The following is a 27,841-nucleotide window of genomic DNA, read 5'->3' as shown; positions in this document are numbered from 1 at the left end:
AAAAAACTGCTACATGTCTGATCGGTAGGTAAATGTCAAATGTCAGGTATCTTTTTTATCGTTTACCCCTGCTTTACAGTCTGGAAGTAAAGTGCATACTTTTTGCCATAGAGTTTATTTTCAAAGTAATTACAACCGGTAGGCCAACCCGTATCCCTATTAACCTTTGAGCTCCCTACACTTGCCAAAATAAAATCTTAAAACCAGGAGGCAAAATATTTAAAAGAAGGTTTAAGATCTTGTACTTTACCACGGTTCAAAGCCTTGGGTTTTCAGTTGTTCCAACTTTCCTATATTTTATGTAACCCCCCCCGATTGCAGAAACTATATAGAAACATGCCGGTAGTTAGTATAGTATGCCGAGTACAATTATACTGATTTTCGTAACTATTCAATTTCTTCGTTTAAAAGTAGAATGCATATTTGCCATATTTTCTTGACTAGTCCATAGTTTTCATTCTTGGTGGGTTTTTTGAGCTCCAAAATTTATATTAGCTCCGGAAAATATCTTCCTAGATCTATTGCTTTAATATGACATCTTACAATGGGAGATGACCAGACTCCCTGGCTTGTACTTTTATATCTTTTGGTAGATGAGATTTAAATATTTCATTTTTCTTCTGATCGAACATCGCATTTATCAGGTTAAATGCCGTTCATCCTCTTCTTCTGAAAGAACTCGAACAACACCCTTATTCCTACATAGATGGATTTTCCAATCTTTCAATTTCCTGTTGAAGAAACTGGAAGCCAGCGTTTGCCAAGTCCTCCTGGCCACAATTCTTGTCAGGATGCCACATGAATTTCAACCGTCGAATAGCAGCTTCTCTTTCATCATCAGGAAGAGTAAAAGCATCTTCAACCGCTTGAGTGATCCAATGATGTGCTTCCTCCACACTGCTGGCAGGTAATCCACCTGTTGGGGGTCTTTGTGTTTCCTTCTCGTCATTCTGATCATCAGCAGCATCATACGGAGATTGGTCACTTGACAACTTGAACTGTCGGAATTTATACAAAGAGGTTGTGCTTACTTTCTGAGGCCTTTCATGTCCCACGTCTAGTATGTAATGTCTTTTCATACCACTGGGGTTATTTGTGGAACCTTTTTCTTCTCTGATGACTTTTGCCAATTGGTATTCTTGCTTTTGAGGAAACTCGTCTGGGTCCATGTCGTCAAACTCATACGCCATATCAGAAAGTTGCATGGGTAGTACATAACCTACAATCTCGTCTTTATGGAATTTATTGTATGGATTCACGTCCAGAAGTTCGACGAATCTATCTGGAACAGGCTTTCCTGGAGCAAATGGATCGCATTTAATCTCTTTGTCGTCCTCATATTCAGGTATATCTGATTTTGTGAGCAACTCGTTCATTTTCTCTAACTCGGCACATGCAATGACCTCTCGCAGTAGAGAGAAGTGTTCTGCGTCCATTTTGAGTCCACATATTCGCAGTATAACCCGGACCAATTCTCTGTAGAGAAGACAATCAGTCACTGGTAGCTCTGAGTGTTGAAGACACAAGTGGTGTTCGTCATCTGATTCGAAAGTTGATATGAAAACCGTCCGTTCTCTTGGATGCTCAGAGAGGCACTTCCCATTGTTATCGACGAGCTCAACTTGCAGGTCCTCTACACAGGTTAAGTTGCCGACTTCTTTTAATCTGTTTATGCCATCAGATTGGTCCTGGGTAAGCCGTGCTCCTTCATTCTCATGCCTCAAAAGTCTCATAAGTGCTCGCTGTAATTCTTCAGCCACTAAACATCTGCGGATAGTTTGAAGAAAACAACAGTTTTGTCCTGCGATACATGGCCTGTTTGAATTGCAAGGACGTTCAGTCATGGAATCGCCTAAGTTATGAGGACGAAGTTCTTTTGGAAGGAGAGCAAGAATACTTGTATCCTCACGGGAATCATCAATGCCACATTCTTTCAGTTCAACAATAAAGTCAACCCCGAGCTTTTCTGGCGATGGCAGATTCGTCTTGAGAGATGTGTCGGCACAGCAGAGACTAGTTGATGGCTTCAGACGTCCGTTTGTAGAGGGAAGGTAGAGGACGTCTTTTGTATTACAGGTGTCCGAAGATGATGTCAAACCAGATTTGATGAGATCTGAAAAAATTAACTTCACTGCTGTAAAAGCCGTTTTCATTTGGTTCGGATGCATTTCGCGCTCCCCACACTCCTCTCTAATCGATGCTAGCACCCTGACAAGCTGCTTGAATGTTGGCTTCGTTTGTGCACCAAACGTTTGCAGGAAGGACTGATGATTCTTAATTTGCTCAGAGGCGTTATACAGATATGGACGTAGCACAAGCTGGTCTTCTTTCCTCATGTTAAAAACGATCTGATCTGCGCGCACAAGCACACAATTGTTATCTACCAGACAAATTGGTGTTCCTTCCAAGTTGCTGGTCGTTGGTAGTGTCTTCTGGTCATGCTGGTTTTGGAGATACTGAAGAATCAATTTCATCACACTGTTCAGAGTGCCTCTGGTTATAGTATCAACTCTATCTTCAACATCGCAGCAGTTCCACTTCATCATTTTGAAACACACATTCTGAATGTGCTGTATTATGTAAGTTTGCGGTGTACTGCGTTCAGAACCCAGTTCTGTTTTGCCATCCTCACTTTTTACCCATGCAACAGCTGGCAAAACATTGGCCACAGACCACGCAAGTTCCATATCAGCATGTGGAACCCCCTCTTTGAAACTTGTGAAGGCTTGCTGTCCTGTTCTGTCTAATTGCCCCTTGTAAGCTGGGAAGATGTTTGTTAGATTTACCTTGATTTTAACTGGTGGGATGAAGTTTATGCTCGATATCCTTTGTAAGAATGCACTATTTCTTAATGCATCGTTGCGTTGCAGTTCGGCTAACAGAACCCCTGCCTTTCTCTTTAAGTTGTCTCGTTCGGACTCTAGAGTCACATCACTTGCTTGCTTCTCAATTTCTTTGGCATATGACAAAAACAAATCTTGAGTCACGTCGCAATGGAAACCCAACTCTTCCAGGAAGTCACACCAGGTTGCAGATAATACAAATCTGTTTGGTAACAGCTGGCCCGGGTCAACCATTTCTTTGAATACTGCAACGGCCGGTTCGTAATAGAAGGATGGCTTTTGTAGAAACCCATTTGTGTCATCTGGAATCCATTCGAGACTTGCCAGGATTTTAAGAAAGGAGATCCTTTGATCACTAGTACATGTTTTTAAGGTATCGTTCATGATATGGCACATGTGAATTTCTTTGGCGCTCTGCTTTAGTATATTGAAGTTGGGTACAATATACCTGCTGTATATGTCTACTTCATCGATAGATGTGATATTTAGCAATTGATAAAGATCCTTCAGTTTGGTATCTGGTTCAAGGAAAATACAGCTGCAGTGTCTCATCCACGCACTTTCATCCATAGGCATTGAGGTGTGGCATGTATGTAAATTCCGGTATTCATGTATACTTGACAAGGTGCCATCTGATAGACGAAATATGGGAAGCTTCATGAGTGTACTACGATTCTTAAATACAAGCGACTGTGAATCTTCACCGGTATAGCCTTTCTGAAAGTAACACAACAGTTCACGCGATTCTTTGGTTCCCAATATTCCCGCTAGGTTTCGCTCTCCTAGAACATAATCCAACATTTCCAGGACATCATTTAGGTTATCTATCGAAGCCAATGTTGAATTCAGAAAGTTACCATAATTGGTTGGTATTGATACATACTCTCGCCATGAAATACGCTTGTGTTGTAACTTGTCTCTATTATGTTGACCTAAGAGGGGTATCGATAACTTGGGACAACGGAGTAGATTTTCAAGTAACTGCTCTATCCTATACGACTGCGAACTATACGGTGATAGGACAGTTTTAGCCTTTGCAGGGGTTACAAGTGTCGACGCTGTTGTAGGAATTATTGGCCACCTGATATCTGGGTTGGTTTCTCCCGAGTCAAATATGAATGTCCAAAATCGTTGCAACCATTTTTCCGTTGGTTGTCCATCTTCACCAGGCGACCATTTGACGTGCTTAAATGAGTCCTTCCAATCACCTGGGAAATGCTGATCGAGGTGTTGTTTCAGATGCCACAAACCAAACGTCTGAACCACACCACTGTTCATGAGATTCTTTGCATCTTTTTCATCGAAGATTTTGACGACTGACTCGTGAATGAATGAATCTCCTATCTCGGGTAGGAGGTCAGCGAATTCTGTGAAATATACTGTATCTTGTTTGGTGAAAAGGCCTACAATGTTATCATTTGTAAGTCGTAGAGGAACTCTGTGTAGATCGGGGGAATCCTTGCGACCACACAGGCAATATCGTGTTACGGCTCGAAACCGATCCCGTGTTATGTACTTTGTTTTTTCAAGACACACTGGTAACCGAGGTGCTATCTCTTGTACGCTGTTCCCCAAGTGTTTCAGTACTTGATCTGCTGTAATGCATTCCACCTGTACACCGGCATCGATGAAAGCATTGTACAATTCCAGTGGTGCTTTTATCAGTTTGAATTTCACAGAATGGAGGAAATAGCGAATCTCTTCATTTTCTGTACTATACTCAGATGTAGACATGTCGTCAAAAAACGCCAAACTTGATTGTGCATTTGGATGGTTCCACGAAATTGACCTTTCCTTCCCTTCGACGTCACATACGACAAGTAACACCTTCATGTTGAGTGTACCAATGTGCTGTAACGTTTTCTTCTTCAAGATATTCCAATTCCCGTAATCACCAGTTGGAAACACACTGTAGTACTCATTGACGTTGTTATCTGATATATCACTAGGTTTCTCCGGCAATATCTGTTTTGCTTCTTCAACCAAGTGAGCATAAGCAGTTGCAATCACCTGCTCCGTTAGATATTTATTCCAGGGATGATCTAGACATGTTTCCGACCCATCTCCTTGAGCATAAAATCCTGTACTCTTTGCTAAATTTCTGCGTGAAGTATCCAATGCAAAAGACCCATTAACGTGTACCGGAAGCTGAGACTCGATTGGTAGCGGAAGAAATGAGTATACTCGTCTCTTCATTTTCCATCTTGAGGTTTTGTCTTCAATTGCTTGGTTGGATCGTAAGAGAGCAGCGACACCTCCTCGAGGTAACTGGGGTTTCAAGCCTTGTTGTTGCCTGTCATCTTCTTTTTTAAATGGTTCGTCAGACCCCACACTTTGAGCTACCATCCAGGTTTCCAACAAGTTCTCTGTGTCTTCGATAGTAATGCTATACACTTTTGTCATTGGCGGCATCTGATCAATTGTGTCCTTGTATGTGTTGACGTGATCACTGAGTTCTTGACGTCGTTCTCTATCTGTATCAGTGATGTTGCTTGAAATGCTGTACATTTGCCGCAATTCACCATCATCTTCAATGACAGATACCTTGATGTTCTCAATGTACTTCAGGAAGAACATAGAGTCCTTAGCAATTTTCTTGAACTGCTCCAAAAGTATCTTGATCTTGAAGTCATCGTACCATTCATCCGATATGGAAGAATGTTGGGTATTCATTTGCACTGTTTCCCTTGAACGAAGTGGAAAGCGAAACATTGTTGCTCCTTTCAAAGTAAATTTGTCACCATGATATCCCGTCAACATATCGGGAAATTTGTTCTTAAATGAATCTCCACAGGTGTACATTTTACCTGGATGCTTCGTTGTGGCTCCGGGGACATGTCGCACGTAGGGGTCGAAAATGCATAACTTCTCATCGTCTGACAAGAATGTTGGGCAATCAGTCAAATGATACACAGCATTGAATCCAATACCAAATCTCCCAGTTGTTGATTTGTCGGCACCCTTACCGCCCACGCCAACCTTCTGTATTCCTTTGATGTCTTCTTTCGTGAAAGGCCGATTGTTATATACGCACAGAGCTGGCAGTCTTTGCATAGGCCCCCACTTGTCTTCATCAACCACTTTGTTTGTTCCATGAGTTAGTGGATCATATACAAAATGGAGTTCCGTTGCTTGTGCGTCATCAGCATTTTGCAATAGTTCTTTCATGACATCAGATACGTGGTGATAGTCTCGCAATATACCCTGAAGCCTGTTGATAAGAGACTCAGTTTGGCCAAAGCTATCTTCGAAACCGTCAGATGAAGAACAGTCCTGTAGGGTTCTTTGTCTTGCAGTTTGTATTCCTAGTACCCTAGCATTATGGAGAGTCAGCTTTGGATGTGTCGTATTCCATGTAGCATCTTCAACCCACCACATATCATTGAATGTGAGAGAATCTGCTTTCTGGATGATGCTATCTTGGTCAACGGCTAGAATTTGACTGTCTGTATTCTCACTGCTTGGTTGGACAGCTTGGATTAACCACTCGCGGCTCATTTGTATCTCGTCTTTTCTTTCTTCACTCTCTTCAGAAGTTTCCTTTACAGTTTCTGTTATCGTATCAATGCCATTCTGTATCATCTTGTGGGCTAGGATCACATAGTCTTCACTTTGAGGTGTACCTTTGTGTGTCTCATCCAGTTTCGCCACCACTCCAAAAAAGTCATCTGGCTGAAATTTATCTCTGACACCACACAGTTTCAGGAGATTTGTGTATGGCGTAAGTGTGCTGGGCACACTATACAGGAACGGAGGGCAGTGGTCCTTGAATTGGAATGCCAGTTGACTCACAGATACAAACTTTCCATCAGTGAACAGAAAGTTTGCACATTGTAGCTCCTGGATCTCTGCATGGAACTTTTCATCTGGCAGTATTTGATTGTCTTCGGCGAGAATGCATATTTTCTTTTGAAGAAATTCGTATATATCTCCGCAAATTTTGGCAACTGCTGAATGGATTTCTGCTTTACAGTTTTCTCGGATGATCTCTTGCAACTGCTTTACAACATCTTCAACGCTTGGTTCTTTATCGTTGAGTTCTAGAAATATCTTCAACCGTTCAGTCATCACATCAGAGCCGAGTTGCTTTTCATCAAGAAGCTCCCGCACTGTACCTATCAAGTTGATAAACTTTGCCGCCAAGATCTCCTTTGCTGGTGCGAATTGCCTTATTGTGCCAAACCAATGTAACGGGTAGTCTTCTGGCTTCAGCATTACTGGAAGAAACCGCGCCTGCTGCAATCTTGAAATCTGTTCTGCTGTGGGAGCACACATGTCTTCCATGTTATCCTCCTCACTACTTGCAACATGAAGCGCTTTCAACTTCTTATCAATAATCTCTAGTAAGACAACACTTCTCTGGAATGGAGATTCTGCAAAGCCTTCTTCGATATCCACAACTTCAGCTCGCTCACATATATCCTCCCAGTCTAATGTGTCTGTAGCCATGCCTAGTTCTGTTAAGGAATGGAGACGATCTGATTTCAGGTAACCAGCTCCGCTTGGAAAACGCATGTCTCCTTCGTGATATAGCTTTCCAATAAGGCTGTAAGGGTGGATAAGTTTAGCTGGCTTTACAAGAGCTTGACGAATGTCAGCATTCTCATTTCCAGTTACGGGAATGCATAGGGTTGCACATAATAACGCATCAAACTGGGTTACCTTTGTAGAGCCTATGCGTTCATCAAGTATATGCTGGATGATCATATCACGTTGGTCTGCTTCAATGACGTTTTCACTCTCACCATCACTTTCGTCTTCTTCTTCTTGCAGCATTGGAAAGAAAACGGTTTCTACAAATCGTGCCCATGTGTATATGTTATCTTGGAAGTCCTCCAAGATCCTCGATAGCTTAATACTCTGTTGAACCTCGGGTTGGAAGGCAACGATTTTGCTAGGGTAGCAGTGTTGGTTGATGAGAGCTTTAACAGCCTCAACAACAGGGTGTGTGTCAGAAACGCCATCCAGGAAAACCACACTCTGCAAGGAGACCCACTTGCTTCCAGTATAAATGACATCTGATGAAGACTCGCGTAATCGATCGTAGAAACCTTGAACAATTGGTCGAAAGTCACTATGTACTGCATCAAAGGTTGGCCACAATGTCTCAAATGAACGGGCGTCTACATGTATATCTTCAGATGTTTTTAAGTCAATCAACAGGTTGAATAGTGCTCTGCAAATTACATCGGTCATGAGGCAAATGTTCCACTGCGCTTCAAACACTTCTGTTGACAAATCAGTAGTACTATCAGTTGATGCTTTTGTTGTGCTCCACAACTGTCGACGATTTGGTTGGAGCAAGAAAGTGCCATTGATGTAAAATGGCAAACCTGTATATATTTCTAGTGGAAGAAAACTGAAAGCGTGACCCTCACTTTTCTTTGGTGCTAAACCCTCTGCTCCAGTCCGCAGTAATGTTGCAACCCCACCGCATGGCAGAATCCCAAAACGTCGCCCTTCCTTTGAGTTTGCCATCTGGAGCGCTGTTTCAGTTGACATGCAGGAGCTAACACAATATACAATTTTCTTCTTTGATGGTTTCTTTTTCCTGGCTAGGGTGTCCTTTCTATGAACTTCAAGTATCATACTAGACTCTGTGTCTTTGGTTGTGGTCTGGGAACATTGTGGTGAAGATTCTTCATCTACTGGAAGAATGTGCCTTTTTGCCACGGTAAGGAGATTTCGCTGTGTTTTCAAGTCCGTATTAGGTCCTCCGATGGAGCGGTCAAGCTGCATTTTTCTCTTAACGTATACCGAGAGTACCTCTTCTGTTTCATTTGGGCTTTTGCCTTCATTGAGAATATGAACGCTCAATCTTTCGATGTTTTGAGTAAATAGTAACAACGTAGACGTTGATTCCTTCAGACCGTCCAACAAACTCTGCATCTTCTCTTCCGACTGATAAATAGCGTCTGAAAGCATGGTTGTTCTTTCTTGTGTGGCTTCAACCTCTCCACGAAGAGGTAATCTGAAGAGAGTATGTTGGTAGTTGTCACACTCTAACACATTGCATCCAAATACATCTTGAAATGGTTGAAACTGGTCTGGAAAACTTCGCACTGTAACTTTGTGCCTGTCATTTCGCAAATCCAACTTGATCCCCGGTTTAGCGGCTTGAACACGCTCTCGAAGATGGGTAGTGCGTGGATCAAAGATCATGATAAAAGGTCCGCTTACTACGCTTGGAACATCTGTCAAGTGATACACGGATGTAAATCCTATCCCAAATCTACCAACTTTCTCAAGTTCCAGTTTCTTTGTCGCAGCTGCTATGTTACATATATTTTTGACATCTGATTCAGAGAATTGTGCATCATTATATGCCCACAAGGCCGGACCATGACAGGACTGCATATCATTGTTCAGTAAGGTTGTTTTGTTCATGGTGTTTGTTCGCCAGTCAATGAGGAACTTCACCTCAGACGCTCCAGCATCGTCCGCGTTTTGAATCAGTTCTTTGAAGATGTCGACCCCTTCTTTATACAAATCAAGGTTCCGGCGAATGGCATCTACCGTTGTTTCATGAGGGCCTTCCATGTCATACCCCAAATCGATAGCCTCTGTTGGGGCAACATAGTGACTGAGTCGAAGAAGTCCTAAGTATTTTGCTGTTTCTGTCGGCAGTTTCGGGTGCACCACTGGTAGTTCACACTCACTATTATCGTACTGATCAAGTAGTCTTTCATCATCAACATACAAACAGTTATGAGCTTCTACTAGTTCTAGAGAAGTGTCTTTGTTTCTGATTGGTACCAATATATCCTGAGTAAGTTGATTCCCTTCTGTTTGAGAGTTCGAGATGCAGTTCAAAATATCGCAAACCAATCCCAGATCATCTTGAATTTGTTTCTCTGATTTTTTGTTCTGTTGATTTTCTTTCTGGATGTATACTAGCACGCTGCACAGGACATTGTCAGGGAAGTTTTCTTTAACTCCAGCTCCAGAAAGCAGTCTATCGTACTCCTTCACCGATTTTGGTAGGATGAATAGGTAAGGATCTAGGTTTACTCTTAGGCTTCCTCCATCAAACGCCACCTTGTCTGTTGAGGTGAATCCCTGTCCATGCCACACCCATGGAACGTCCTCTATCTCTGTATCAATGGCTGAATTCACATGGTCTGTACTTGATTGGTTTAAAAAGTGGTATATAGTTGATGTCATCTTCGCATATGTCGCAGTATCCGAATCATCATCGTAACTGTTGCATAGATTCTTCAGATGCTGAACTACACGCCGGACATCTTCAAAGTTGTGAGGATCTAATTCGCGATGCCAATCAAATGTTGAAGCCATCGATTCTGAGAGCCCAGTCTGGTCCACAATCGGAACCACACTTCCTTGTAGCAGAGCAGTTGAATAAGCAGCAACATCTCGGGGTTTGAACAGAGCAGGTTCATGTCCAAACCATGTCAGACTGGATGGATACTCTATAATATGTGAAGGAGATAGCATAACCGGCACCCATGGCTTTTCCTGTAGAAAGCTCGCAAGAGACTTTGTGATATTATTGTAGTGGACTTGATCATTCAAAAGATGAGTCATTTTGTTGATGTAGGCAAATAAGATTCTCGCCCGAGATAGTACTTCGATTGTCACCACACACCTTTGGATTTCTGAAGCTGCTGTGAGTAATTCAGGAGCTGTTATGGAACCCGGATTTCTGAAACCCACTCGGCGGATTTGCGTTACTAATTCTCCCTCAGCGAAATCACCAACGGGAAATAGAGAGCTTTGACAAAATAGACGTTTTAAGTCGGCAATGTCAGGATCGAATAGTTTGTGTGGTGATTCTTTGCTTCCATCCCCAGTAGGTATGAACCTCACGGATTTAACATCAGAGTCGTATTGAGATCTTTCCAGAATCCATGCCATCAGCTCTAACATCTCAGCATCCTTGTAGTAGCTATCTGGGTAAGAAACATGAGGAAGGATATATGACTTGAGGAGTTCCTCTTCCAGGACCTTATGACAACCAAGTTTCTTCAGAAACTCTTCTGAGCTTTCGTCTTTAATGCATATGAATGCGTCTTTCAGATGAGTAACAGGTACCCCATGATAGTCCTCTGGTGTCATTCGTTTGCAATGGACGACTGAGACATAACTACTGCGAGTATCTGGAAATACTGGTAACTGGGTCAAGAAATCATGGTGTTTTTCAATAGCACGGATTGGGAGGTCAGCAAGAAAAATTCTGAAAGTATCTTTGACTTCTTTTGTCATTTCCTTCGTAGCTTTTAACACCAGCTGCCTATTTGATGCCATAAGAATATTGCAGACGCCATCAGGAGTTGCTGGTTGAATCAGGGTGGCAGTTTCAGGGTGGTCGGTAACGAAGTCTGGTAAGTGGTGATTTATGACAATAACACCTAAGTTTTCAAGGAAGGAACAAATGCAGTCTGGAATATTCAAATCACTAGAAGAAGATTCGATATCTGAAGGAGCATGTCCGCTCTTGAATATGATCTTATTAGGCTGAAGTTTTACAAGTTTCTGGCTTGTTTCTTCACTAGATGATTGTACTGGAAGTAGAGGAATATCTTTCAAATGATCCATTGGGAGCTTTCGGTGGTTGTGGCTCAACCATGTCCAGATATTCGATAGCCATTGAAGTTGAGGATGACCATTGTCAATGTGATGCCACTGTACGCTTAAATCTGCAGTTTGAACCCAATGTCGTGGTAAAGCTTCTTTTAAAAGCGTGAGAACGTGTTCCACGTTGAACTCAACTAGTTGTGTTACACCAAGTGCATCTTCTGTATGGAGCGATGGAGGCAGAGTCTCTGCTGCAAATCTGTGATCAAGGTTTGGAATAATATCTGATGGCATATCGTGTGAAGGAATGTATACATCATCAAGCAATTTGGAGAATTGTCTGAAGGAGCCATCTCGAAGAGTAAGCAGGTGAATGTTGCAAATGTCACGTACTTCTTCATCCCGAATAATATATTTCAAAAGCATAAGCTTTTTCTTCATCGCTGAGCCAGTTGAGCGTGTCATCTCGAATTGCGTTTCGTACCAAAGCCGGCGATACCGTTGTTATTTCCACTGCAGCAGAATCGAGGGCGTATTGAACATTGCTCGGAATTTTCACAACAGGTTGCCGTTTTTGCAAGAGCACCTTTTGTATCAGATCACTCAATGTTGTATCAGCTTCCTCATTCAGCAGTACTTCTTGGGGCGTCAACCACCTACCACCGTCAACTTCAGAAAACAAAATTCGCTCTTGTTGCAGTTTTATCACCAATGCTACAACTCCTTCATTCCATATCTGATGTCTGTTTTCACCTGCACCTGGCCAACATCTATAAACATCACCAGGTGTCATATCTGATGCTATGGCCTGTAGCAACAGCCTTCCATATGCATGTGGAAACACTTCTTGTATAAGCTTCCTGTTCCACTGAGCTTGCGGATCTTTGGCGCTGTCGCCGTCAGGCCATTTGATACCTCTGCGGTTATCATTTAACCCAAAGTAGCCATGTATGTGAACAGGGAAACCGGGACTTTCATCGGCGGGTAATGGCAAGAAACAAAACACCCTACCAGCCGAAAGATCTGTGCTACTAATGATATCATTAGCGGGAATAGTCACACTCACCCAAGGCAAAAGTTTAAGGTCGTGATCTTGCAGCTCTTTACTTACACTCTGTATCTTAAGTAGATTAAAAGTTACATACCTGGAACTTTTGGACTCGAAACTTGTGGATTTTTCGATATGAAAATCCATGTAAGTCTCAACATCCCCTGTCATTGCCTTGCAACCCTCTACAAACATCTTTCTCTTTTCCCTCACATTGTTGATGTCATTTTCAGCAATGCATACTCGATACAACAGCTGTGGATCTTCTGAATCGCTTTGCTTCATGTAAAGGGACACTGATTCCACACTTTTCAGATATAGTAGCGATATTTCAGCATCTTCTTGATACGAAGCAAAGAGATCCTCAACACGTTTGTTGGTATAGATAGTCTTACTTAGCTCAGATTCTTCTTGACGTAAAGGGAATCTGAAGATTGTTCCTGGATAGTGGCCTTTCCTCATGGTCTCGTCGTCTATGTCAAAGATGTGATGCATGAATGGTTTCAGCTGGTCTGTACTATGAAGTAGCCTATTGGAATTGAGTCTCCAACTCTTACCTTTGTTCCCCTCTCCGAAGCATTTTTCTTGTGGGTCTAGGTATCCTAGCTGAGGGCCGCTCAAGATACTAGGTATATCTGTACACAAACATGACAAAACAGATCGAGTGTCCTAATTAAAATTAAAATTCTTTTCTATGGAATGTAAAGGTAACACGGAGATAGTCTAAATATCTTGTCGTATTCCTCATTGTTGACATCATCGAAAGTTGTACGTTAGGTTAAGCCCAACTCCTCTGCTTTTTGCCTAAGTGGAAGGAAGGAAGAAAGAAAGAAGATGAAGAGGAAAGATGTTTCTACACCCGGAATGACCCACCGACCCCTCGGGTGCATCTGCCAACCAGCAGAGCGGCTATAGCAAGCCAAAAAGCCACGCGTATGAGCGCTGCCCGGCCAACGTTTTCGTGTGTGTAATATAGTTGGGCAGGTTTGCGCTATCGGATCACGTGGGATGCATGGTGTTGCAGTCGCTTCGTGTTGTATTGTTTTGTATGTTATAGTAATATGGTATTAATATAGTTCAAACTTGATCTTAATATGATATTTTGTACCCAAGTCATCCAATTATCATTCTATGAGTGGACAATCATATTAGGGTATAGCCAAACTGAGTTAAATGGAGCCAGATCCGTAATCATGGTAATGATTTTAGTGACCCATGGCCTCAGCATTTTATTACTCTACATTACATACCAGTCACGTGGTAAACCGAATTGAATCCCAGTCCAAATCGGCCCGTTTTTGTCGGTTCATTCTTCTTCCCACTCTGCTCAGGATTTTGAATGTTATGCCAATCTTTGTCGTTAAACACACCATCGTTGTAAGCGTACAGTGCAGGACCTTGGAATTTGCTGAGTTCTTGGGAGCACAATGAGTCCGTAGCATATTGGGTTTGATTGAACATAAAAATGACCTTCCTTGCTCCGGCATCATCAGCGTTTTGTACAAGTTCCTGTAAGAAAATGATGATATAAATACGTTGATGATTTTGCTGTATTTCATACATATATGTGTGTTTTTTACTTTAAGAGACTAGAGGGGCGGGCGGGGGAGTAGGCAATTGCTATTAGTCCTTCACTTCCTTATCAACACTAACCCGTACTCTAAACGTTACCCTAACCCTTACCTATAACCTAAGCCCTAATCATAACCATAGCCCAGAACCTAAAGATAGCTCTAGTCCTAATGCTGTTATTTTCCTAACATTTACCAGAACCCTATTCCTAACACTAGCCGTAATGCTAACCCTGACCTTATCACTAACCCTATCAGCCGCGGATCCAGAGAACAAAAAATACGGGGGGCGCAAAATACATGAGATAGAGGGCGACGAACCATGGCCGCAAAGACAGGGGGGTGTCTGAGGGGGGATGTTCCCCCCTCCGAAGTGAGAAACTTTTGCAAAATGAAGACCTAATTGAAGCCATTTGGTGGACCATTTTGACACTATTATTGTGCAAAATTTGAGTTTGAAAGAGCGGAAAATTGGTAAAATGGCCACAACGGCTCATTTCCCATTCGTGAACAAATTGACAATATTATTGTATAAATTCAATTGCTTACTTGACGCAGGGGGGTGTCTGAGGGGGATGTGGCCCCCTCAGAAGTGAGCAACTTTTGCAAAATGAAGACCTAATTGAAGGCATTTAGTGGAACATTTTGACACTATTATTGTGTAAAATTTGAGTTTGAAAGAGCGGAAAATTTGTGAAATGACCAACGGCTCATTTCCCATTCGTGAACAAGTTCACAATATTATTGTATAAATTCAATTGCTTGCCCGACGCAGGGGGTGTCTCAGAAGTGAGCAACTTTTGCAGAATGAAGACCTAATTGAAGGCATTTGGTGGACCAATTTGACACAATTATTGTGTAAAATTTGAGTTTGGAAGAGCAGAAAATTTGTGAAATGACCATGACGGCTCATTTAAAATTCGTGGACAAGTATATTGTATAAATTCAATTGCTTTAAACATAAAGTTCCGGGTCCAAAGTATAAAGAAACAGGCAACTTATTTATACATACGCAGGGGTGTCTGTGGGGATGTTCCCCCCAGAAGTTGGACAATTTTGCAAAATGAAGCCATTTGGTGGACGATTTTGACACTATAATTGTGTAAAATTTAGTTAGATAAAGTTCGGAAATGTGTGAAAATGAAGGCCCAATCGATGCCATTCGTGGACCATTATTCACTGTAGGCCTAATCATTAAGTCATTACTTCAAACAATATAGGCCTATTAAAGTGTACGGGTGTCCAAAACAAAAGCGAAAACGGGCAGTTGTTTACGCATAGGCCTATCCGCATATACGTAGGGGCGTCTGAGGGGGGAAATTTTGCAAAATGATGGCCCACTTGAAGCTATTTGGTGCACCATTTTTACACTATTTATATCATTGCTTTAAACAAAAAGGGCCCGAACACAATTTGCAAAATTTTAAATGTTACACTGGTCCACTGACCATGCTGAGACACATTGTAAGACTTGAGACACACAATTAGGCCTACTAAACCATGCATGGATTGAAGTCAGCATTGACTCCGGCAATGCCTAAAATAATCACAGGCGTAGGCCTATAACCTACGCCTATTAGGCCTTCGATCGACCCGACTGTGCAGTTTTTAGGCACGGGCCTACTCAATTTCGCGCAATGTAACCTTTCTCTTCTCTTTTTCTTGCTTTTCTCTTCTCTTTTTCTCCTTTTCTTTTTCTCTCCTTTCCCCTTCCCCGTTTTGACGGGGGGCGCGCGGCCCATCTTTCCTACTTTTGCTATTTTTACGGGGGGGCGCGCGCCCCCTCCGCTCACCCCCTGGATCCGCACCTGCCTATACCATAAAATGCCCTAAATCATAATGCTTTTCGCAATGTTGATCCTTCGGACTAATGGGCTGTTCCCAAAAGATCAAATAAAAGTGCATTGCCATTTAGTCACAAATCATACCCAGTCATTAACAATACTCAGTCATTGACCTCCTTCATAGCGTCATATTTAAATAGATATCTATACTAATAAAATAATAAGCGGTCTCTGTCTATCTGTGTATCTATCTATCTATCTATCTATCTATCTATCTGTCTGTCCGGCTATGCGTTTCGCCGCGCTTCGACGCATCGCGCTGAAATTTGGGATATAGATAGGTCTTGGGAAAAGCATGTTGGCCATGTGGTTTTGAAGGTCATCGGAGGTCAAGGTCAAAGGTCAAAATTTCAAACTTTGTCCGATCGGGCCCAAACTTGGTGGGTGGAATCCTTGATAGGAGGGGAATATAATGCGCGCAATAAAATCGAGGTCAACTGAGGTCAAAGGTCATTACGGCGGGGTCAAATTTCAAACTTTGCCCGATCGGGCTCAAACTTGGTGGGTCGAAACCTTCGTATGAGGGGAGCATGAAAAACATTATATGGAGGTCATCTGAGGTCAAAGGTCAAAGGTCATGGATTTCAAACTTTGTCCCATCAGGCTCAAACTTGGTGGGTGGAATCCTTGATACGAGGGGAATATATGGGCAAAACAAAATTGAGGTCAAACGAGGTCAAAGGTCATGTAGGGGCTAAATTTAAACTTTGCCCTATTGGGCTTAAACTTGATAGGTGGAATCCGTCGTATGAGGGGAGCATGAAAACATTACACCAAGGTCAAAGGTCATCTGGAGTCAAACAGTATCGCTATCATGCCAGTGCTCTCACAGCATCAGGGCTCTCACAGCTGCAGGTGCACTAGTCTAGTATACTAAAATAATAGCCGTTAGATGTGTGTCTGTGTGTCCGGCTATGCGTTCCGCCGCGCTTCGACGCATTGTTCCGATATTTCAGACATAGATGGGTACCGGGCGTGCACTGTTTACCGGGTAGTTTTGAAGGTCATCGGAGGTCAAGGTCAAAGGTCAAAATTTCAAACTTTGTCCGATCGGGCCCAAACTTGGTGGGTGGGATCCTTGATAGGAGAGGAATATAATGCGCGAAATAAAATCGAGGTCGACCGAGGTCAAAGGTCATTACGGAGGGGTCAAATTTCAAACTTTGTCCGATCGGGCTCAAACTTGGTGGGTCGAAACCTTCGTATGAGGGGAGCATGAAAAACATTATATGGAGGTCATCCGAGGTTGAAGGTCAAAGGTCATGGATTTCAAACTTTGTCCTATCGCGCTCAAACTTGGTGGGTGGAATCCTTGATATGAGGGGAATATATGCGCAAAACAAAATTGAGGTCAACCGAGGTCAAAGGTCATCTAGGGGCTACATTTAAACTTTGCCCTATTGTGCTTAAACTTGATATGAGGGAGCATGAAAAAGTTACATCGAGGTCATCCGAGTTCACAGGTCATCTGGGGTCAAAAAGTATCTCTATCATGCAGCTGGTGCCGCCAGTGCTCTCACAGCATCAGGGCTCTCACAGCTGCAGGTGCACTAGTACTATAATAATCATGAGCTCTGTCTGTCTGTCTGTGTGTCTGTCCGGCTATGCGTTTCGCTGCGCTTCGATGCATCGTTCCGATATTGCAGACATAGATGGGTACCGGGCGGGCGCTGTTTACCGGGTAGTTTCGAAGGTCATCGGAGGTCAAGGTCAAAGGTCAAAATTTCAAACTTTGTCCAATCGGGCCCAAACTTGGTGGGTGGGATCCTTGATATGAGGGGAATATATGTCCAAAATAAAATCGAGGTCGACTGAGGTCAAAGGTCATTACGGAGGGGTCAAATTTCAAACTTGGTCAGACCGGGCTCAAACTTGGTGGGTCGAAACCTTCGTATGAGGGGAGCATGAAAAACATTATATGGAGGTCATCCGAGGTCAAAGGTCAAAGGTCATGGATTTCAAACTTTGTCCTATCGGGCTCAAACTTGGTGGGTGGAATCCTTGATACGAGGGGAATATATGCGCAAAACAAAATTGAGGTCAAAGGTCATGTAGGGGCTAAATTTAAACTTTGCCCTATTGGGCTTAAACTTGATAGGTGGAATCCTTCGTATGAGGGGAGCATGAAAAAAATTACACCGAGGTCTTAGGTCATCAAGCAGTATCGCTATCATGCCAGTGCTCTCACAGCATCAGGGCTCTCACAGCTGCAGGTGCACTAGTTTATATAATATTGAATGGCTTTGAGTGTGATACAAGAATATATTGCACGAGATAGAAAAATATTGCACGAGTCGAAGACAAGCGCAATATTTTTCTATCGAGTGCAATATATTCTTGTATCACAGGAAAATAAGCCATTTAATATTATTATTATTATTTATATCAGGCTTTTGCTATACGGTAAAATGAAAATTTAAGCTTACCAAGCCACCGGGTTTAACCAATGTGTATTGTAATGTAAGCTTACCTTTTGACCTTCTTGTTTTCTGCTTTTTACTCTCCAAAAAACAATTTCGGAATAATTATATATAGGTTTATTTGTAGATGTGGATTATATTTCCTAAGGTTATTATCATCCAGAATTGCCGCGAATTAAGTTTGTGATTTTACTTGTTTATATAGTACGAAATCTCCAGTGAGCCGTTACGGTGTCTGTAGTGTATTGTTGTGCTGTTGTATCATGACGCGTGTTGGTGCTGTCACCTTGGTAACGCGCGACGCGTACAATATTTTAAAAATATTGTATCGCATCCGGGTATTTTGCAAATATTGTACAATATACAGTTTTATTGTATCGCTCAAAAGCCTGATATAAATAATAATACATTTTATTACAATTTCTTGGCAAATGGTCGGGATGAACAGTCAGTTTATCCTTAATATTCAACACAGTGGAACACTGATTGACTAATATGCACGAAGCCTACCTTTAAAATTTGCCCACCATCCGGGTACTTGTCAAGAATACGCTGGAGATAAACGGTCAATGGTGGCGTTCTCTGTCCAAAGCTCTCTGTAGGTGTAGAAAACAGAAAAAGGACACAGATAAAAATTTTCGCTGGAACATTTGGTATATTTTTTCTGGTATAAACCATGCATTTCCCAATACGGTATGATCAATGGTATCAAGTTGGTTATGGTAACACGTAAGTATCCGAGATACCCAAAGATAAAGCTTCTAAGAGCATTCTTTGGACCAAATTATACGAAGGGAGAGGACAAAAGCATATTTTATCCCACCCCAACTTTCTCGCTTCTTTTACGTACCCATTAAACTCAAAAATATTTGGAAACATTATAAACGTGTTATAAACACACGTTTGGGTTTTATTCAAAACGTTTTAATGAGATTTAAGTGTCGGGCTGTATAAAGGTCATGAAAACGTTTATATGAAAAAACGCAACAATCTAAAAATGTTTTATTGTCAAATATTGTTGGCAAATATTTTTGCAAACATCAACTCTTAAAGGACATTATTTTATAATGTTTTTCAAATGGACCCCAATGGAAATAAGCTTCAATAGAGGATTTCCTGGGTTATCCAGGGTTATCAAAACCGGAACAAACAAATAAAATAAAACACTTATGCGATTATGCGATTGTGTTATTCCAACGCTGACACAGAAGGTACATCCTTTCATGATTGAAAATGAGATATTTTGCCTATAGCCTTTATTATAGAACCACCCTGTATAATACCTATAGAAAAATACAATCCGTATTTCAAAAGAAGTTAGAATGTATAGTTTGACTGTAGATATATTTGAGAAATTACAGTATTTATTTACAATTACCTCGGGTTTTTAATATTTTAGCGTTATTAAGGGCTGGGGTATGAACGTTTGGACAGTATTTTTTTTGGGACATTAGAGCACATCAGACATATCGAATTGCATTCTGAATATGAAGAATGTCATTCCGATATCAAATAATTTTGATTTTTTGAAATTCGCAATTTAATACACATTTTATGGCAAATCATTAAAAATTGATATTTTTGATATTTAACAGTACTTGAAGTAAACTTTATAGATCTGATGATTTATACTTAAAGTGTATGTAGGTGGGATGAAAAGCCGACGATTAATTGAAAATTTTGACCTTACGTATTGAAGATATGGATTTTTTTTTCCCAAAACACCAAAAAAAAAAAAGGTCTTTTTGGGAAAAAATCCATATCTTCAATATGAAAGGTCAAAATTTTCAATTGACCGTCGGCTTTTCCTCCCTGCTACATACACTTTAAGAATATATCATTAGATTTATATAATTTACTTCGAGGACTGTTATATATCAAAAATTTGAAAAATATCAATTTTTAAAATTTGTCATAAAATTTGTATTATATTGTGATTTAAAAAACTGAAAATTATTTGATATCAGAAAGACATGCTTCGTATTCAGAATGCAATTCGATAGGTCTGAGGTGCTCTCATGTCCCACAAAAAATACTGTCGAAACGCAATAAACGCTCATTTTGGATCCCTTAAGCATAATACACAAAATGGTCCACAGCTCATCACAGGACATTCTGCCATAAAGAATACCCCAGTTCGCAAGAAATTACTCATACCGAGTCGTATAGAAATATTCATTCGTTCTCCGGGATTCCCCGGCTCCCACGCACTCATGCAATAATCAGATAATGGAAGTAAGAAGTGAATGATATTAAGGGCTGGGGTATGAACGTTTGGACAGTATTTATTTTGGGACATTAGAGCACATCAGACATATCGAATTGCATTCTGAATACGAAGAATGTCATTCTGATATCAAATAATTTTGATTTTTGAAATTCGCAATTTAATACACATTTCATGGCAAATCATTAAAAATGATATTTTTGATATTTAACAGTACTTGAAGTAAACTTTATAAATCTGATGATTTATACTTAAAGTGTATGTAGGTGGGATAAAAAGCCGACGATCAATTCAAAATTTTGACCTTTCGTATTGAAGATATGGATTTTTTTTCCCAAAACACCAAACAAAAATAAGGTCTTTTGGGGAAAAAATCCATATCTTCAATATGAAAGGTCAAAATGTTCAATTGACCGTCGGCTTTTCCTCCCTGCTACATACACTTTAAGAATATATCATTAGATTTATATAATTTACTTCGGGGACTGTTATATATCAAAAATGTGAAAAATATCAAATTTTTATAATTTGTCATAAAATTTGTATTATATTGTAATTCTCAAAAAATGGAAATTATTTGTGAAATATCGGAACGATGCGTCGAAGCGCGGCGGAACGCATAGCCGGACAGACACACACACAGACACACACACAGACAGACAGACAGACAACGGCTATTATTTTAGTAGTACTAGTGCACCTGCAGCTGTGAGAGCCCTGATGCTGTGAGAGCCCTGATGCTGTGAGAGCACTGGTTGACCTCAATTTTGTTTGCGCATATATATTCCCCTCGTATCGAGGGTTCCACCCACCAAGTTTGAGCCCGATAGGACAAAGTTTGAAATCCATGACCTTTGACCTTTGACCTCGGATGACCTCCATATAATGTTTTTCATGCTCCCCTCATACAAAGGATTCCACCTACCAAGTTTGAGCCCGATCGGACAAAGCTTGAAAATGGACCCCTCCGTCATGACCTTTGACCTCGGTTGACCTCGACTTTATTTCACGCATTATATTCCCCTCCTATCAAGGATCCCACCCACCAAGTTTGGGCCCGATCGGACAAAGTTTGAAATTTTGACCTTTGACCTTGACCTCCGATGACCTTCGAAACTACCCGGTAAACAGCGCCCGCCTGGTACCCATATATGTCTGAAATATCGGAACCATGCGTCGAAGCGCGGCGAAATGCATAGCCGGACAGACACACAGACACACAACGGCTGACATTTTAGTAGTACTAGTGCGCCTGTGGCTGTAATAGCCCTGTAGCTATTAGGGCTCCAGCTGCATGATAGAGATACTGCTTGACCCCTGAAGACCCTTTATGACTTTATGACATGTTTCTGACATAGCCCTGATGCTGTGAGAGCACTGCCATGAGAGCGATACTGTTTGACCCCAGATGACCTTTGACCTCGGTGTGATTTTTTTCATGCTCCCCTCATACGAAGGATTCCACCTATCAAGTTTAAGCCCAATAGGGCAAAGTTTAAATTCAGCCCCTACATGACCTTTGACCTCGGTTGACCTCAGTTTTGTTTTGCACATATATTCCCCTCGTATCAAGGATTCCACCCACCAAGTTTGAGCCCGATAGGACAAAGTTTGAAATCCATGACCTTTGACCTTTGACCTTGGATGACCTCCATATAATGTTTTTCATGCTCCCCTCATACGAAGGTTTCGACCCACCAAGTTTGAGCCCGATCTGACCAAGTTTGAAATTTGACCCCTCCGTAATGACCTTTGACCTCAGTCGACCTCGATTTTATTTTGGGCATATATTCCCCTCATATCGAGGATCCCACCCACCAAGTTTGGGCCCGATTGGACAAAGTTTGAAATTGTGACCTTTGACCTTGACCTCCGATGACCTTCGAAACTACCCGGTAAACAGCGCCCGCCCGGTACCCATATATGTGTGAAATATCGGGACGACGGAACGCATAGCCGGACAGACACACACACAGACAGAGGCTATTATTTTAGTAGTATAGATAGATAGATAGATATACCGTGTTCTTTCGACCTGAAACGTAATCCACAATCTGTACCGTATATAAATATAATCGTATTTAGTCTTCTTTTCTTTAATCTTTAAATCTTTTTTCTTTCATCTATAACCCTAAAATTTAACCCAAAATCAACAATCGTCGTAGTCGTGTAGAATTTACAAGCACTTTGGGTTTTGGTGTATAGTTAAAGACCCATTCAGTGATCCCAGCGAAAGTGTAAACAAATTAAAATTGTTTATTAATTGCTTAAGGGCTGGGGTATGAACGTTTGGACAGTATTTATTTTGGGACATTAGAGCACATCAGACATATCGAATTGCATTCTGAATATGAAGAATGTCATTCTGATATCAAATAATTTTGATTTTTGAAATTCGCAATTTAATACACATTTTATGGCAAATCATTAAAATTGATATTTTTGATATTTAACAGTACTTGAAGTAAACTTTATAAATCTGATGATTTATACTTAAAGTGTATGTAGGTGGGATGAAAAGCCGACGATCAATTGAAAATTTTGACCTTTCGTATTGAAGATATGGATTTTTTGTTCCCAAAACACCAAAAAAATTAGGTCTTTTGGGAAAAAATCCATATCTTCAATATGAAAGGTCAAAATTTTCAATTGACCGTCGGCTTTTCCTCCTGCTACATACACTTTAAGAACATATCATTAGATTTATATAATTTACTTCGAGGACTGTTATATATCAAAAATTTGAAAAATATCAAATTTTTATAATTTGTCATAAAATTTGTATTATATTGTGATTTTGAAAAAATGAAAATTATTTGATATCAGAAAGACATGCTTCGTATTCAGAATGCAATTCGATAGGTCTGAGGTGCTCTCATGTCCCACAAAAAATACTGTCGAAACCCAATAAACGCTCATTTTGGATCCCTTAAAAGTGAAGGATAAGTCATTCAAATTGTCATTATTTTGGTATTTTTGAAATGAAAAATTTGACAAAAAACAAAGAAAACAGCAGTATTAATGAAGTTGAAGCCCCATTTGAATACATGTAGGTAATTTAGATACTGTCAGTATCTAAATTACAGATTCATGTAAATTCCTTATTTTTGTCTTAAATACACGGCTTTCGGCTGAACCACTAGCAGGCTATGTTTACATATTTATGACAATGACAAAGGTACCAAAATCTGAATTTTGATGATTTTTACAATCGACCGGATGAGCAAGTCACTGAATAGGCCTTTAAGGTTACTCCAACCCTAACCCTAAAGGGCTGCGCAATAATTATGAGTCCCCCGGGGTTAAAAGTTCCAAACGACTCGCCAAAAATCGCTTGTCCCCCCCTCGGCTCGCATAAAACTCTTTGCCCCCCCGCACATGCCAAATTTTTGGGATCCCAATTTGCAAACCTTAAATGATCTATATACATGTTGCGAGCGTAGCGAACAGGAAAATTTGCATAATTTAAGCGTTTCCGTACGGTTTTCCTAAGCCTTTTTAGAGCGTTTTATTTAAAAGGCGTCCCAAGAATGTGTGCCAAAATCACTTGCCCCCCCTCTCGGCTTGCCAAAATTGCTTGCCCCCCCTTTCGGCTCGCCAACAATTTCTTGCCCCCCCCCCCAATTTTTCCCTCCCCCATGGCTCATAATTATTGCACAGCCCCTAACAGCGTACATGTTTGTACCTTAACCACTGAAAATGATAATAGGGTCTACATTGATAATCTAATATTTGAAGCATAATAATAATTAAAAACCAGAGATGTTTATAATACTCACCATCTTCCGATGAGCATTCAGCGTTTTCAGAATCATTCATGTTGTCTGCCATGTTAATGAACCTGTTAATAGATAAAGGTCGTGCCAAATATTATACAGCTATTGTGAGATTACGATGCACAGACGCGGTGCGGAACTTCCTTTGCAGTAAACCATGATGATTGGGAGCTATTGGGTGTAATTAAACCTCTTTGTAACCGGGTACTTTACATTATGAAGAATCCAAGATATTTTTTAAATGTCGCAAATAAATGTCCAAATGATTATAACCTGGCGATGTCTGTCGTCAATATCATGGTTCATCCTGTCATGTCACGGTATGAGTCAACACGCATGTACATACATGCATACATGTATGTATGTACGGTATAGGGGAAACTGTACATGACTGTATTGCATGATCTGAGAGTAATTCCCAACCGCATGATATACTTCTTATTACACTTCTATTACACTTTAAATCTGGTAATGTGATTCTAGTAGTATTACGCAATATTTCTTATCATATGGACCATGTTTGGTTTGATGTTGAAATACTGCATGCCATTTGGACTAATTAATACAGATTAGAGTTATTTGAACATGTTACTATATTTATGTGGGTGTTATGGTTGTTGTCCGTGTGGGGTGTGCACCGTGTGGGGTGTTTACACCGAAATACACATAGTCCTCCAACATGTACAAAAGGTTGAAATAGGTTGTGCTCTTATCATTCATACAAAACTTGCATGAGTTGATATTGCGTGAGTTCTGGATCGATCGTGTTTATGCAATGATAATTAGACTGTACATTGCAGCCCCATTAATTAACATAGCGATTTGACCTTTAGAATTACCACAAAGGATCTAAAGTAGACAACACCCGGAGACAAATTAAGTGCCACTTGCAAAAATATTTAGATAAGGCCCTTCAAATTAAAATCTTAGTTTGCTGTTCAAGATTTTCAAAAAGGCACAAGGTAACTTTTAATTATTAATTATTTTACTTTTATTTTCTTTATTTTGAAACGAGTGGTTACAGCCCAATATGAACGGCACATTTTGGTACTGCAGATTTAATTATTTTGCAATTATGGTTGATTTTATACATTGATGATAATGTAGGGGTGTTCATTGTTTGTTCAGCATCAAAGTTAGGCTGATCAAAGTAAGAAAGTAGCAAATAAATGTTATTAAAATGTCATTTAACAGAGAAAATGTCAAATAAAAAGAAAATAATTAAATATTTTGCATTTCTCAATTTTGGATGCGGGAGGGAAACAGTATCAATTTTGAAGGGCCTAACACAAGCACAACTACGGACATATGGCATTTAAATGCATTCAATTGCACTTAAATCGAACATTGTACTCTTAAGTTATGCCTGATTACAGTGAGTCAGATAACATATAAGCTATTAAAGGCAAAATGTGTTACTTCCCGTGCTTTCCCGCATGTAATATTTATATCACTGCACGATTTAATCGAATTTTTATAACGTCCACCTTTAAAATGGTTAAAGTAGTGGTTATTTTTAGTTTTTTTCACTATAAAAGTAATCAAATGAGCTCAAGGGATGGTTGAATTCGTGCTTATTGGAATATTTTAGTGCTACGGGAAGAATCAGTAAGACGAGGTTAACAATGTACAACCCCAATCGCGGCTGTGCTTTCAAGTAAAAAAGGAAGCAGGGGAAGGACACCCACACAATTGCTCGAACTCGGTGTTAATAATGTCCTGGTGTTACGCTTGTAATGTAACTAAACATTTACCAAAAAGAAATTACCCCTCCCCCTCTCCCTTGATGGAAGACCATTTACCCAGCAAACACAAAACGTTTTCGATATCATTCGCAAAAGGTTATAAAAGGTTGTCAGAAAACGTTTAAATGTCGGGTTATATAAAGGGTATATTAAGAGTATAAAACGTTTTCATAACCTTTAAAAACATATTTTTGATAATCTACTGCTCTGCAAACAAAAATCTTTTACAGAAAACGTTTAAATGTCGGGTTATATAAAGGGTATAAAAACGTTTTAATAACATTCCAAAAACATTCTTGAAAACTTGATACAAAACATTCTGAACATAATGTTATTTTGGGGTTGAAAAATATTTTGCGAAAAATGTTTGCCCAAAATATTTTCAATAACGTTTTAAAAACGTTTTCATGACCTTTATATAACCCGACATTTAAATGTTATTAAAAGGTTTTGAAAAAAAAAACATTTTAAGAACATTTCTGTGTTTGCTGGGTTCAAATATTTTAACATAATGTTATTTAAGTATTGACACAATATTTGGCAAAAATGTTTCCACAAATAGTTTACAATAACATTTTTTGAAAACATTTACAAATATTGTTGTAGTGTGTTTTCATACAAAACGTTTTAAAACATTTTAATGTTAAAACGTTTTTACCTAAACCAAAAGCCAAAATATAACTTATTTAAAATGTTTTTAAAACGTTTTTGTGTTTGCTGGGTATACTCAAAGATGGTTAGTTGGGATATGCATTTGAAGCAGAATTTATTTCTGCGCATTATGACATCTCATGTGTTGAATGACCCCAATATTGATATCACAGCGTACATTTAAATAACAGTAACCCAAAATTAGAAAGTTGCAGCAAAATCCGATTAGCCAGAGTGTATTCAGTGCGGGATTCAGTGTCCACGGAAGGAAATGTTTTCGGCTTGTTTATTTCTTTTGTTTCATGAATTTGGAGGAGGTCAGAACATATGAGCCGTCAATTCGACCCCGGTCAATTTAGTTTTATTTCGTGTTTAGAAAATATATATAAGCTTTAAAATGGCATATCATTATATAAGCTTTAAAATGGCATATCATTTGACTTTAACGATACCCAGAGGCGGGGTTATGGTTTGTTGAACTTTGCTCCTTCAACAAAATGGTACAGTGTAACACAGCATAAAGCTCAAAAAATGACCAAAATGTAGTAACAATGTAAGAAAAGCATGCAATTTTTACGGTATAATTAAAACAATGTTCATAATATCAAATTATAAGCATAATATTTGTTTAGGAAATATTGTAAGCTTTAAAATTCTACATGTGTCTCTTTTTCGACATTACTGGTAATAGATATCAAACAGTCATAATTGGCGGTCATTTCAAATCATCCCCAAGTCAACGAGGTTCAGGAATGTCCTTTCATTGTTAATTGTTGGTTATACATACAGTACCTAGACAAAATACAATGCTTTATAACTCACCACTTGAACAGGATTTAGCCAAAGCAAGCAAAGACCAGAGTTATTTAAGAATTCAATAGCAATAGGTAGAAGCGTATTATCCACTTCAACAATAGGATTGTTCATTGGTTTAAAAGGTGTTTGACTGGTACTATTAAAATGAGATACATGTAGCACCAACTTGTGGTACCTATGAATACGACCTTCATGCACATTTTACACTGTAACTCAGAATACAATTTAGGACATTTACGGCTCATTCGTCGTGTACGGTTACAATATGATAATCAATAAAAATAAATTGTCATCCCTATTATTCATTCGTACGAATGTCCATTGCTTATAAGCTTAATCACATTGAAACATGACAAGTTCATTAT

General features: G+C 40.0%; 2 protein-coding genes across 2 annotated transcripts in view; one reads left to right on the top strand and one right to left on the bottom strand.

Moving 5' to 3' along the window:
• The window catches only part of LOC140143986 (D-beta-hydroxybutyrate dehydrogenase, mitochondrial-like), a 109,461-nt gene that overhangs the window by 66,716 nt on the left and 14,904 nt on the right, over window positions 1-27,841 (top strand). The gene's annotated exons all lie outside the window — the stretch shown is intronic.
• Window positions 336-27,841, bottom strand: part of LOC140143975 (sacsin-like) — a 28,677-nt gene continuing 1,171 nt past the window's right edge. The window contains 5 exon segments of the mRNA XM_072165808.1: window positions 336-11,810; window positions 11,812-13,061; window positions 13,677-13,935; window positions 18,772-18,857; window positions 24,268-24,329. Coding sequence (XP_072021909.1) covers window positions 699-11,810; window positions 11,812-13,061; window positions 13,677-13,935; window positions 18,772-18,857; window positions 24,268-24,319 — 12,759 coding nt within the window. The 5' untranslated portion in view covers window positions 24,320-24,329 and the 3' untranslated portion in view covers window positions 336-698.

This window comes from Amphiura filiformis, unplaced genomic scaffold (genome assembly GCF_039555335.1).
Source record: "Amphiura filiformis unplaced genomic scaffold, Afil_fr2py scaffold_35, whole genome shotgun sequence".
Lineage (NCBI taxonomy): Eukaryota > Metazoa > Echinodermata > Ophiuroidea > Amphilepidida > Amphiuridae > Amphiura > Amphiura filiformis.
Note: the sequence above shows the minus strand (reverse complement) of the source record. Positions and strands in the feature narration are given on the sequence as shown.